This window comes from Tursiops truncatus, chromosome 20 (assembly GCF_011762595.2).
Source record: "Tursiops truncatus isolate mTurTru1 chromosome 20, mTurTru1.mat.Y, whole genome shotgun sequence".
Taxonomy (NCBI): domain Eukaryota; kingdom Metazoa; phylum Chordata; class Mammalia; order Artiodactyla; family Delphinidae; genus Tursiops; species Tursiops truncatus.
In genome coordinates, this window is record NC_047053.1 from 33,823,803 (window position 1) to 33,837,338 (window position 13,536).

General features: G+C 44.3%; 1 protein-coding gene across 1 annotated transcript; it reads left to right on the forward strand.

Moving 5' to 3' along the window:
* Positions 1-5,575: 5,575 nt before the first annotated feature.
* Positions 5,576-9,904, forward strand: ANKRD40CL (ANKRD40 C-terminal like). Its single transcript, XM_033847651.1, is given in 5 exon segments — positions 5,576-5,657; positions 7,672-7,752; positions 8,533-8,573; positions 8,575-8,712; positions 9,761-9,904. Coding segments are annotated over 5 exon segments (486 nt in total).
* Positions 9,905-13,536: the final 3,632 nt, after the last annotated feature.

The window sequence follows — 13,536 nt, forward strand, 5'->3', positions numbered from 1 at the left end:
ACCATACCTCAATGATAATAAAACCTAGATTTTAACATTTCATCTCTTACTATCAGATCGGAAAAGTTACAAAACTTGACAACACTGCTGGCGAGGCTGTGGGGAAACAAGTGCTCCCATGTGTGGCTGGTGGGAGTGCAAAATGGTTAAACATTCATGGAGGGAAACTTACTAGTATCTCCAGATCACTGTTTAGTGAAAAAAAAAGCACAGTAGAAAAGAATGTTTACACCACCTTTTCTGTAAGAAAGGAATAATAAGGAAATATACCTGTATCTGTTTTTCAAAAAGAAACACAGGAAGGATAAGTCAGAAACTGAGGAGATATTTTCCTGCAGGGGATAGAAGGCATGGAAATGTCGAGTGACTCATCTCTAAACATAAATTTTTGTATAGTTTTGACTCTTAGAATCATGATAATGTTTTATATACTCAAATTATCAGTAAGGATTGGGAAGAACCCTAAAATGCAACTACAAACAATCAACCCAACTGTATTTCAAGTAAGCAATTCTGGAACTACTTGGTCTGTGTAACTGTCAGATTGAGCGAATGAGTAAATATATTAAAGATGTTAGGAAAGCCAGATTTCCCACTGTTGGAGAAGAGAGCTATAAAATGGAACTGGAGAAAGCTAGGGAGAACCCTTTGGTTTTGAAATGGAATTGGAAGTATCAGTATGAACTTGTGGTCTTAAATATATATATACACAGAAATATGTACAGACAAATGCGTGTATGCGTGTTCCTAGTTCTGTCCACTAAAAGGGTCTAGAAGCATTCTTCTTGGAATCCGCATAGGAATGCGTACACCGATTCCCCACTGAAAGGAAATGTGGCTCCTTGGAGAAATGACAGAATCCAGGGCTGGGGCAGGGAAAGTACAAGTTGAACACAGAACATCTTGATGTACCAGGAAGTAAGAAAGTGCTCATAGAATGATGGGTACGTGAAAGGATTACAGGATATGGGAAACAGCTGTAAGCAGATACTGTACATAATTGGGATAATCTGAGCATCAAAATAAATAATGGTAATAATGGATTATAACTCATTGAATAAAACAAGAATCCATGAGTCCACACTGATAATAATGAATGAATGAGGGACTTCCCTGGTGGCGCAGTGGTTAAGAATCCACCTGCCAATGCAGGGGACACGGCTTCAATCCCTGGTCTGGGAAGATCCCACATGCTGCAGAGCAACTAAGCCCGTGTACCACAACTACTGAGCCCACCTGCCACAACAACTGAGCCCACATGTCACAACTACTAAAGCCCACGTGCCTAGAGCCTGTGCTCCGCAACAAGAGAAGCCACTGCAACGAGAAGCCCGTGCACCGCGTCAAAGAGCAGCCCCTGCTCGCCGGAAACAGAGAAAGCTCACGTGCAGTAATGAAGACCCAACGCAGCCAAAAAATAAATAAATAAAAAATATATATATACATATATATATAATAGATAAATTTATTTTAAAAAATAATGAATGAATGAGAAGGAAAGCGCTTTCTTACAATAGGATACCAAATTAATGTAGAAAGAATAATGGAACCAGAGCATCACCATTTTGCAGTCATCACAGTAACAATCGATTGAAGTCAATATCCTCAGTGGATTCTGGAAACTAAAGAGTGAAGATTTGAAAAAGAAATAGGATATCTGGGGCTTCCCTCGTGGCACAGTGTTTGAGAATCTGCTTGCCAGTGCAGGGAACATGACTTCAATCCCTGGTCCGGGAAGATCCCACATGTCACGGAGCAACTAAGCCTGTGTGCCACAACTACTGAGAACAAGTGCTGCAACTACTGAAGCCCGCGCACCTAGAGCCCATGCTCTGCAATGAGAAGCCACTGCAATGAGAAGCCCGCGCACCACAACTAAGAGTAGCCGCCACTCGCCGCAACTAGAGAAAGGCCGCGAGCAGCAGCGAAGACCCAACACAGCCAAAAATAAATAAATAAAATAAAATTTTAAACAAAGGATATCTGTACGGTTTCACAATATCTCCCCATAAGTTACATATTAATTACAAAGGGAAAAGGACACACTTTACAATGGAAAAACCTGGCGGATACCTCCTTTCACAAGTGATTAAAGTCACCATTCCCTAAGATGGAACAAACCAAGATGTGCCTCCCATTATAATGCACTAGGAAAGACATAGCACTTCCGTGCTATTCCTGCCAAAGCACATAATTTGATCCTAATCACAGTGAAACACTGGACAAACACAAGTGAGGGACAAACAACAAAATAACTTGCTTGGACTTTTCAAAAATGTCAATGTCATGAAAAACAAAGAAAGGCTGAGGAACTTTTCTGGATTAAAGAAATTTATGAGACATGGAAATTAAGTACAATGCATAATCCTGAATGGGATCCTGGGCTAGGGAAAAAAAGCTAAAGAGGATATTGTTGGGTTAATTGATAAAATTTGATTATGGACTGTGGTTTAGCTAAAGGCATTGTATCAATGTTAGATTTCCTGATCTTGATCCTTGTATCTTGGATATATAAGAGAATACCCTTGGTATTAGGAAATACAGTCTGAAATCTTTAGTGATAAATGAGCATGTCTACAACTTACTCTCAAACTTCCTGGGGAAAATGTGTGTGTGTGTGTGTGTGTGTGTGTGTGTGTGTGTGTGTGTGTGTGTGTGTGTGTGTGTGTGTGTGTGTGTGTGTGTGTGTGTGTGTGTGTGTGTGTGTGTGTGTGTGTTATACACATATGCACGCATATATACCAGGGAAGAGAGAGAGAATATTAAAGCAAATGTGACAAAATGTTAACCATTGGTAAAGGGCATATGTTCTTGCAACTTTTACATAAATCTGAAACTACATCAAAATTAAAAGCTATACGCCGACCCCCACACAAAAGCTAATATGAAAACAGAAGGGCCCACTAATTGCCCAGCATAATGAATGGAAAAACACCCCCACCCAGGCCTATGTGGCTGCCTCCCAACAAGCATTTTGCTCTTGCTTGTTAATGGGTCCTGATTTTTTTCTTTTTTTTTTTTTTTTTTGCTGTACGCGGGCCTCTCACTGTTGTGGCCTCTCCCGTTGCGGAGCAGAGGCTCCGGACGCGCAGGCTCAGCGGCCATGGCTCACGGGCCCAGCTGCTCCGCGGCACGTGGGATCTTCCCGGACCGGGGCATGAACCCGTGTCCCCTGCATCGGCAGGCGGACCCTCAACCACTGCGCCACCAGGGAAGCCCTGGGTCCTCCTGATGTTTAACATTAGACTTTTTACACTAGAGCATGTAATACTTTTATTTAAAACATTTAAAAATAGAGGAATTCCCTGGTGGCCTAGTGGTTAGGATTCCGGGCTTTCACTGCCATGGCCCGGGTTCAATCCCTGGTCGGGGAACTGAGATCCTGCAAGCTGCACGGCACGGCCAAAAAGTAAATTAAAAAAAAAAATTAAAGAAAAGAGAGGGTCCCCCAAAAGAAGAAAAAGTGAGGTTTGTGGAGAGAACACGTGCATAAGTGAACCAGTGAATGGGGAGTGGGCGAGTGAATGGACAGAGCAGGCTAGCGACGTGGGGACGGAAGAGGCTCCCTCTCGAAGCACAGGCACTTTCATCTCTGCCCTCGTGGCCCCATCCACCCAGGTGAGGGGTGCAAGTGGGCTCTGTTTATGGCTGACACACCCTAGCAGCTGGGCTGGCCAAAGTGCATTTTCTTTCCCTCCCTTAGGAGGTCAGGCCAGGCAGACCCGTGCTGCTTCCTCCTCTCTGCCGGGGGGGGGCGGGGGGGGGGGGGTCTCCTGCATTCTTGGCAGATGGGCACCAGGCATGCTGGGGAGGCTGCGTCAGGCTGGCAACCAGGTGGCCCACATCTAGCCCCGGGCCTGTGCCCGGCTGCCCCTGTGACTATCAGGGAGCACTTCCCTGCCTTGGGCCTCCGTTTCCCCATTTGCACCTTAAGAAGTCTGGTCAAATCAGTGATTCTCAACTTTGGCCACACATTAAAATCAGCTGGGGAGGACTTCCCTGGTGGAGCAGTGGTTAAGAATCTGCCTGCCAATGCAGGGGACACGGGTTTGAGCCCTGGTCTGGGAAGATCCCACATGCCACGGAGCAACTAAGCCCGTGCGCCACAACCAGAGAAGCCCCCGCGCCTAGAGCCTCAACGGAGAGTAGCCCCCGCGCAGCAACGAAGACCCAACGCAGAAATAAATAAAATCAGCTGGTGACCTTTTAAAAATTCCAGGGCCCAGATTGCACCCCAGACCAACTAAGTAGGACTCGTCAGAGGGTAGGACCAGGCACCCGCAATTTTTAAGGTTTTGCAGGTGATTTCAACGCACAGCTAAGTTTGAGAACCTATGGGCTCTGATCTCTGAGGTTCCCTCTAGCCTTATGATGCTGAGGCCCACCCAATGCCCTGTCCTGTGACACTGGAGGGTTAAATGATATGGGAGAGCCACCCCGAACATGTGAGTTCCTACCTTCAGCCCTTTGAGACAGCAGCCCTGCCCAGGACTTTGCCCAGCCCCATCCACCCTTCAATGAACCTCCTGCTCCAGCCCCTGCCTCCTCCATTTCAATATTTGGAATCAGGGATTCAGGATCCTTGCCAAGGCGGAGTCCCCCCCAGGTACAGGCCCGGGTGTTCCTGCTTTCTTGTCACTCACAGATGCTGAGGAAGGGGCTGGGAGAAAGGGGAGTGAGAACTGGGGAGGAGGGGCAGTCTGTTCAATCCGAGATACTGTTTGGCTTTTCTCATCCCTTGAGGTAATATCTGCTAACCTTTTCCAAGGAGGGCTGTACCAGCAAAGCCTCCCCTCCCAGGGGCCCTTGGGTAGGTTAGCCTGCACTGCTTCCCCATAGACACAGCCCGAGGAGAGAGGAGAGACCCTTGAATTTCAGTCCCTTCCTTCACTTGCAGCATCCTGTGCAAATTAAATCATACAACACACCTGAGCCTTCGTTTGCCTACCTGTAAAATAGGTCGACCCTGCCCTATCTTACCAGCCAATGACAAGAACATATTATTGTTTCACTGCAGATAGATGCGCTAAGGCTTTAGAACATGCTTTTTATTTGATTGGGAGCTCAGCATAAATGCTAGAGGGGCTGCTGATCTGACAGACCACAGAGCTGACCCATGGCTGAACCCCAACAGGACATGAGGGAGAAGTCTTTAATTCCTGTTTCCAACATGGTCCTCAAGGATAGGGGAGGGGCCTGAGGAAGGGAGGAGCAGGGTGCCCTCCCCCAGTCTGCCAGGGGTGTAGTCAAGAGCAGAGCAAGTAGACCAAGGGTCCTTTCAGGGGGAGGCAAGTATCAATAGCTGTAAATTAATAACAGCAGCCAGCAAACACTGGTGCTCACTGAGTGCCTGGAGGGGTGGTACTTCGTTCACTTTCTCATTTCCTTCTTACAACCTGTGAGTTGGAGATTATTAATCCCATTTTCCAGATCAGAAAACAGGCTCAGAGAGATTAAGTAACTTGTCTAAGGTGTCACTGCTACTAATAGCAAAGGAACAACAGATCCAAATCTGCCCGACTTCAAAGGGCATGCCTTCTGACCTCTAAGAGGCCCTGTCCATCCACAGGGCATCATGACCCGACAGATTCATCCGAGAATTAAACGCTTTTACACGTGGTTGGCCAAGCTGGGGGACATCTCACGCTCTGTGTGGGGTGAGCAGTGAAGGTGTGCGGAGGGCATCATTCCAGTTCAGGTACCTGGGGGGCTGAGGCTCAGTGGCTGCAAGGTTGTCTCCCAGCCCAGGGCAGAGCTCCCTCCACGGCCCAGAGTGGAAGGGCACGGACTAGACTGCAGATCCCTGCCCCAGGGGTAGGGACATTATTTCTGTCCTGGGAGAGGGCTGCGCTGAGCGAGAGCATCTCATTTCTGGGGGAGCATTTAGCAGTGTGGAAAAAGCACGGTTTAAGCCCTAAGCAGGACTGGCTTCATGGGCCTGAGATCAGAGCAGTTGTGCAGGGCCCTACATGAAGGCCTCACGCTTGGGATTAAGTGCTCTATGGTCGCTGGCTCGAAAATTTTAATATTTAGTTTGTTCTGTAAGTGAAATCAGACGGGACAATGGAGCATGTGCTGGGGGACTGGGAACTGGGAGCTGTGGTTCGAATGTGTGGTCCCACTCTCAGTCCATCGTGCTCTAACCGCTACCACTCCCTCATTCTGCTGTCACCTTCGGCCCCTGGCAGCGACTCAAGCAACAGGCGGGCAAGGCAGGGCTTGCTCTGAGGTCCACTGAGCAGGGAAGCGACAAGGGCTGGGGTCCCTCGGCCACCCCCATCCAGATACCACCGTGTTCAGGTGCGGAGGGTGCAATTCCCTGGGTAGCCATTTTGCACTGGGCCCCACTTAATTAGTAGGTCACATCCAGGTGCTGCCACTTCCTAATGGAGCAACTCCGGCAAGTTACTTCACCTTTCAGCACCAATTTTCTTGACTGAAAATGGGAATAATGTCTACACCCCATAGGATTCTTGTGAGCACAATGAGGTTTCTGGTCCCTCCCCTCCAAAATGCAAGTCTGATTATGACAGCCTCCTCCTGAACACTGTCTAATGGCTTGGCATTGTTCTAGAATAAAGGCCTTTCGCCCATACCAGTACTGTCCAATTAAAATGTTATGTAAGCCACATATGTAATTAAAATTTTTCTAGTAGCCACATTAAAACAAGACAGGTGAAATTAATTTTAATATATTTACTTCACCCAATATATCAAAACTATTATTTCAACACATAACCAATATTAAAAATGAATGAATTTTACATTTTTTTCTAAGTCTTTGAAATCCAGTGTGTATTTTACACTTAAGAGCACATCCCATTTCACGTGACTAGTGGCTACAGACTGGGTAGCAGAGGTCAGTGGACAATCCCACAATCTGGCGCACAGGGTCCCTCCCTGCCCTCTGCCCTGCAGCCATGCTGAATTGCTTTCCTTCCTTCTAAAGCGCCACTGCCTCCCCGCACAGGGCCTCTGCTGTTCCAGGGCCCTGGAAAGCTCTTCTCCCTCTACCCTATGGATCTGCTTAAGCCTGCTCATCCTTCAGAGGTCAAACACTTGCCCCTCAGGGAGATCTTTCTTAACTCCTTTCCAGGCTTTCACACTTTGGTGCATCTTGCCCTTGCCCTGCCAACTGTAATTTCACATTTGCTTGAGGTCACTTGATTAATATCTATCTCTCCTGGTAACTTGTAAACGCCAGGACAGACACCACTTCGGGTTTTTGTTGTTTGAATCATCGATTTCCCCAGGGCTTAGCACAGTGCCCAGCACAGAGCAGGCTTTGGTTGAGAAAACTCCTTATAAAGGGACTCTTCTAACTGTATAACTCTGCTAAAGAACTGGAGACACAAAGCTCTCAGTGCCGAATATATTTAAGCAGAAACGAGTTAAGTGCACAGATTATAAATATTTCTTCCTCAGATTACATACCATTCAAAATTACTGTCTCAGTTCCTTTTCATGATTTAAATGGTGATTAAGGAAAATTACTCTTCAAGTCTGAATGTAATTACTGCCCTTTTCGTGGCAGTTCTTCCTGTAAGGAGGAGCTGCCGCAGGGCAGCGAGTGGAGATGCGGCTCTAACGCCCCTCGCCTAACTGGCAGATCTGGAGAGCTAAATGCTGTGCTGCTGCTCTCTCAACTCTCCTTCTCCAATTCTTTCTCAGGTGAATATACACAAGAAGGCGCAAATCAACAGTTGCCAACTGACCCAGGTGACAATGCCAAACCTGATGACATCTGCCTAGGTGAGGTCTCGGCCCTGACACCATGTCGCAAAGCCAAACTCACCATCTGGCTCCCTCCACCTTCAGTCGAAACTGCTCCTTCTTACAACAGTTAAGTTTTTTTTGTTTTTTTTTTTTTTGCGGTACACGGGCCTCTCACCGTTGTGGCCTCTCATGTTGCGGAGCACAGGCTCCGGACGCGCAGGCCCAGCGGCCATGGCTCACGGGCCCAGCCGCTCCGCGGCATGTGGGATCCTCCCAGACTGGGGCACGAACCCACGTCCCCTGCACCGGCAGGCAGACTCTCAACCACTGCGCCACCAGGGAAGCCCAACAGTTAAGTTTTAAGACTCACTCAATGCCACTGTCCCAGAAGATGGTAGAATTATCCTATTTCTCAGCCTACCTCTCACCTTGAAGTCCCAGGTGGTTATCAACAGAATGATTTACACTCTTAAGAATACAGAGCCCCAGGGCTACACGTTTCCTTGAAGCTTTACAAATAGCCAACAAGGCACAAACAACGCCTATGTATTGCCAAGGGTGCTGCATATCACCCACTGCATATTTTAAATCCTAGCCTGGCTTCAAACTGCAAGCCTTTTGGTGGGTATGATGGGGCATACACCCCAGAGCTTGCCCAGCATTCCAATAACAGCTTCAGATAATTATAAGTTTATATTTGCCTATAAAAGCTCCAGATCTACTTATTATTCAGTTCTTTTGCTGTAATAATTGATGTTGAAAGGCTTTTAAATGAATGTTTTGTTTCTTTTACGAATAAATTTGTGGGTGATCCAGAGCTGGTGCTGAAAGTCAGAATTCAGAGCCACAAAGAAAATGCATGACTTCATTCAAGTTGAACTGGATAGACAAGAGCTGAGTTACCAAAATCTACTAAAAGTGAGCTGCTGTGAACTGGGGATTAACCCTGAGCAAGTGGAAAAAATCAGAAAGCTACCAAACACACTACTCAGAGTGGTAGGGTTTACAAGTTTCTAAATAGAGACTGGGCTCTAGGTGGGTAAAATTATGTCCTGTGAAGCCAATCACTAGCTCCTGCATTACTAATATGAAAACAAAATCCAAGACACTGGAAATTCTGGCTGCAGGACAGCCAAACACGGTAACTAGGTTATTTTCAACCTGGTGCTTCTACAGATTTGCATACGTAATTCATCAACCCTTTTAAAATTGTCTGAATTACAACTAACACCCACATTTAAGACCCTAGTTCAACATGGCCAGCCTCCAATCTCTACAAAACTGACTGGTCCCCAGGACAGAAAATACAAACCCATTCTTATCTACTTAGCAACAGTCAGCCTTTGCAATCTCAGGAAACAAAATTTGGGGCATTTTAATATATTTTCCTGATTCAAAATACAAATCTCACTTTTTAACTTCAGAAGAAAATTCTCATTTCTTTGGGCATTATTTTTTTTAAAAAAGCAACTTTCAAATGCCTTTAGCGGGGCTTCCCTGGTGGCACAGTGGTTGAGAGTCCGCCTGCCGATGCAGGGGACACGGGTTTGTGCCCCGGTCTGGGAAGATCCCACATGCCGCAGAGCAGCTGGGCCCGTGAGCCATGGCGGCTGAGCCTGCGCGTCCGGAGCCTGTGCTCCGCAACGGGAGAGGCCACAACAGTGAGAGAGGCCCACGTACCACAAAAACAAAAACAAAAACAAAAACACGCCTTTAGCAATTCTTATTGGTGCCTTGGCTAACAGTATATTCTTTGTAAACTAAAAGTAGTGGGATGATCATACTTTATAGTTTTTTGTTTTTTTTTAATGCCCTGGCCTAAAGTTTTTCTTCAAATTGGGACTTATTCCCTTTGGAAACCTGCAACCACATGGACTGGGGGAAAAAAAAAAAGACACACGCACACAGAAAAAACAATTCTAAACTGCTGACTTAGTTTACCATGAATAGACAGAAAACAATGCTTGGCCAATATTATTAAGCCTTTGTATCCTAACTTCACATGTATTTATGAACCATTATATAATTTCTTTTCCATATTAAGGACAAAGACATTCTAAGACTACGGGACTTTCAAGAAGTAGAACTAATTTTAATGAAAAATGGAAGCTCTGAACTGATAGAGCACACACCATCTCTGTTAGAGAAGCCCTGCTACAACAGCAATGCTGCAAAAATGACATCTTAAGAAATCCCAGAAACAAAAAACTGGAATTAGTATTTTGTAAATAATGAAGCTGGATGTATGTACCAGTTTGCTAACTTCACATGTGTACTTATTACATTTCCTTGTTTGCAACTCCTCTGGGCTGGGAGAAGAGTACGTTCAAAATGCTTTGACAAACAGAAGTATAAAAAAAACAATTGTAAGTATGATACTTATCAACGCAAGTTTAGTTTGTAAAGTTGTACCCCAATCCTGATCAGGCATAGGTATGCACTCCTGAGATTCCGTCAGGACAAATGGCCAGGGTCTGTTCACATGAACTCCATTAAGGGCAGGGAGAGCTGATGAGCTGGGAAAGCCAGGACCCCACTTGCCACACTGGTTCAAATATCCCAGTTTCTAAAACCATCTCTTACCATCATTTCCTTTTTACACACTTTTTAACTTACCTATGACTTAACACAAGTCATCTTTGAGGGTACTTTTAACATACAACTTGCAGAAAAGCCAAGGCACAGCATACAGCACTGAACTCTATTAAACAGGTGAAAAAATAAAACCAAGCTGGCACCCTCACTAACTAGCTCCAAGGTGGGTTATGATCACACCCCGTGCTAGGTTCTTCCCTACCACACCACCCGGAATCCTTCTGGGTCAACTTGCTAACTTCTAGTGCTTGTTACCTTGGAAGCACTCATGCCTGACTCCATTTACCAACTTCCAACAAGACACACCACACTGTCACTTCTTTACACACCCGTGTGAAATGATCTCTAATCCTCATGGAACTGAGACCTTAAGGCTGATCTTTAATTACCAGAGACCTTCTGGGCAAGCACAATGTCTTGTCTCCTCCAGCACATGAAATAGGCCACTGTTCTCTCACCTCCAAGTTCTTCATAGGTCACCTTTGATGAAGGGCGAAGGGACACTGAGGCATTACATCAACACATCGCAACGAATGCCAAAAAAGTGGAAAATGTTCAGATTAGGGTAAAGTTTCAACCACTTTCCCCTTAAAGAGCAAACATTATTTAAACACTTCATGGTATTCGTATTAAGAGTAGAACAAGGACAAAGAGCGGCCCCTCTGAGGTGACAATGTAACTTGAACAAAGGGAAGGACGTGCTGACAGGTCAGGAAAATGGCTCTTCTCACCTCAGCAGCTCCCCTTCCTGGATTGGCATAAATCTGACAGAAAAGCTTTCTTGGAAGCTGCTTACACAGCAGAAGCAGCATCAGCTCCCTGGCGGGCATCCAAATGAAAATAACATCAAGATAAAAATAATGTATCACAAAGAAAACATATATTTAGGCCCTGTTTCTAGCTTTCGAAGACTACAATTAAGACCCTAAATCTGGCACTTGAGAAGCAGTACCCTTTACATCTGCTACTCACTGAAGATTAATTTCATGGAACACATTGTTTACGTATGTTTTACTACTTACTACCTTCACCAAGACCTTTTCCCATTTTTTAATTTAAATTTTATTAAGAAATATCATACATACAAAACCACATACACATACAGTTTAAAAAAGAAACCACCCACCCAGCTTCAGCAATCACCACCAGTTCCTCTGAAGGCTCCTCCTTGCCCTTCATGATCTCCCTCCATCCCTCCAATGTACTGAATTGTGTTAATCATTTCCTTGCTTTCCATTTACCATATATTTAACGGCCTGGTTTTGACCTTCACAGAAACGGAACCACCATGGATGTATTCTTCTGCAACTTGCTTTTTTCACCATTGAGACTCCTCCTTGTTCACATGTGCAGCTGTAGTTCAGTCTGACTTCTGTGTAATTCCTCTATAGGAATACACCACAATATTTATCCAGTGGACTGTTGGACGTTTGAAGTCTTTCCAGTTTGTTTCCATTTCCTTTTCTATTACAAACGATGCGGTTATGACATTTTTACATCCATCCCCTGGCACACAGGCATAGGAGTTTCTCTAGGGTATGTATCTAGGGGTGGAATAGCCACAAGAAGTTATGGCACAGTTATGCCAAACTGTTTTCGAAAGCTGTTGTTCCTAAACGTTTTTAAAGCTGTTGACAACTGATCTATTTGAGATGGCTGAGGGGAAGAAACAGATCAACTATGAAACTCTCAAACTGCATTTTTAAACTAGAAAATTAAAAAATCTAATACAACAATGAAAAATACATTTAATTCTCTTTTACTCGAAATGTACTTTTGAAAACTGCTTGTTTAAACTTGAAATTCCTACCTCCTATGTCTCAAATGTCTCTAAATATACTCAGTGAGAACAGCAAGATTCAGAACGTACGCTATACTATCATATACCCTAAAAGATTCATACATAAATGGTTACATCCCTCACCCCCACTTCCCCACAAAAACCACTTGGAAAAACAATTCTTAACACTAGTAGCTCCTGTAGAGGAGGAAGAGAGGGACAGGAGTAGAAGAGAGACAGATCACTAAACACTTCTGTTGTTTTTCTGAACCATATACAAGCATTACAATTGTCACACAAATTCTTAAAAAGCAGTCACCTGGGGTTCTTTCATAAACTAAAAATCAGTCCAAACTCAAACCTGAAAACCAACCCTGAAGTCCCATCCCACAGAAAATATACACAATTCTCAAGTATTTTTTTTTGTATCATGCACATTTAGAATGTTTAAAAACATTCGCACAGCTCATCTACAATGCATTTTTAGAAGCAAAGAATGTACACAAGCTCAAAAAACTTTCACCCTAAATTTTTGTTTTAACATCTCTAGAAACTTTTAATCAGGTAGCTGCACTCAATCTACATACGGTCAAAGTGTTCTCAGACCTTAGAAATAGGGCTGGTTATCCTCTGTGACACTAACTATATTGAAGGAACCAGACAGATCACCTGCAGGTGAGTAATGCTATAAGGAAAGAAGGTAAGCGTCTCTAGGCTGGCAATATGATTAGCTCAAGAAGGCAAGAAAGGTTTTAATTTAAATTGAAAAATTACTGTATTATGATCTGTTTGAAGAAAAAATGTCTTAACAAAAAGGGCGATGATGCAGTGTCTCTACCCTGCAGAAGGGAGGATGCCAGAACAGCAGACTCAATTACCACGTCCCCTTGAGAGGCACAATGGAAAGTAAGCTACCAGACCAGTACTACAGTTGACCAACTAAAAGTTCATCCAATTTATTTTAATTAATAAACTGTTCTTTATCTTTTAGTGATACATGCATAAATATTTACAAATTAAATGTCTGAGACTTACTTGAAAATGACAGGGGACACACACAAAGAGTAAGAATGGCCATTGAGTGATGGACTTTCATAAAAGTTAACTATACTTTCCTACTTTTGTGTCTTAAATTTTCCAAAATTAAAAAACCCTGATCGCTGATTCCAATCTTATCAAGTAATCTTCTGGTTAATAAAAATTGGCTCCCCTTAAAGGCTTTTCAAAGAGATGCATTAAGCCAACTGACAACTTTTTGGTCTACATGACAGAAATGTGTATTTCTTAGTGTAAATTAGCACATGGCCTCTATACTGGATTCTGTGAATTTGGTTAGTAAGAATAATTTCCTCTTGAGCCTGATAATTTTGGGTGTTGGGTGTGACCCAATTTCTAGATCTCCACAACTAAGGCCAGACCTTAGCCATGGACACCTCAAGGGACCA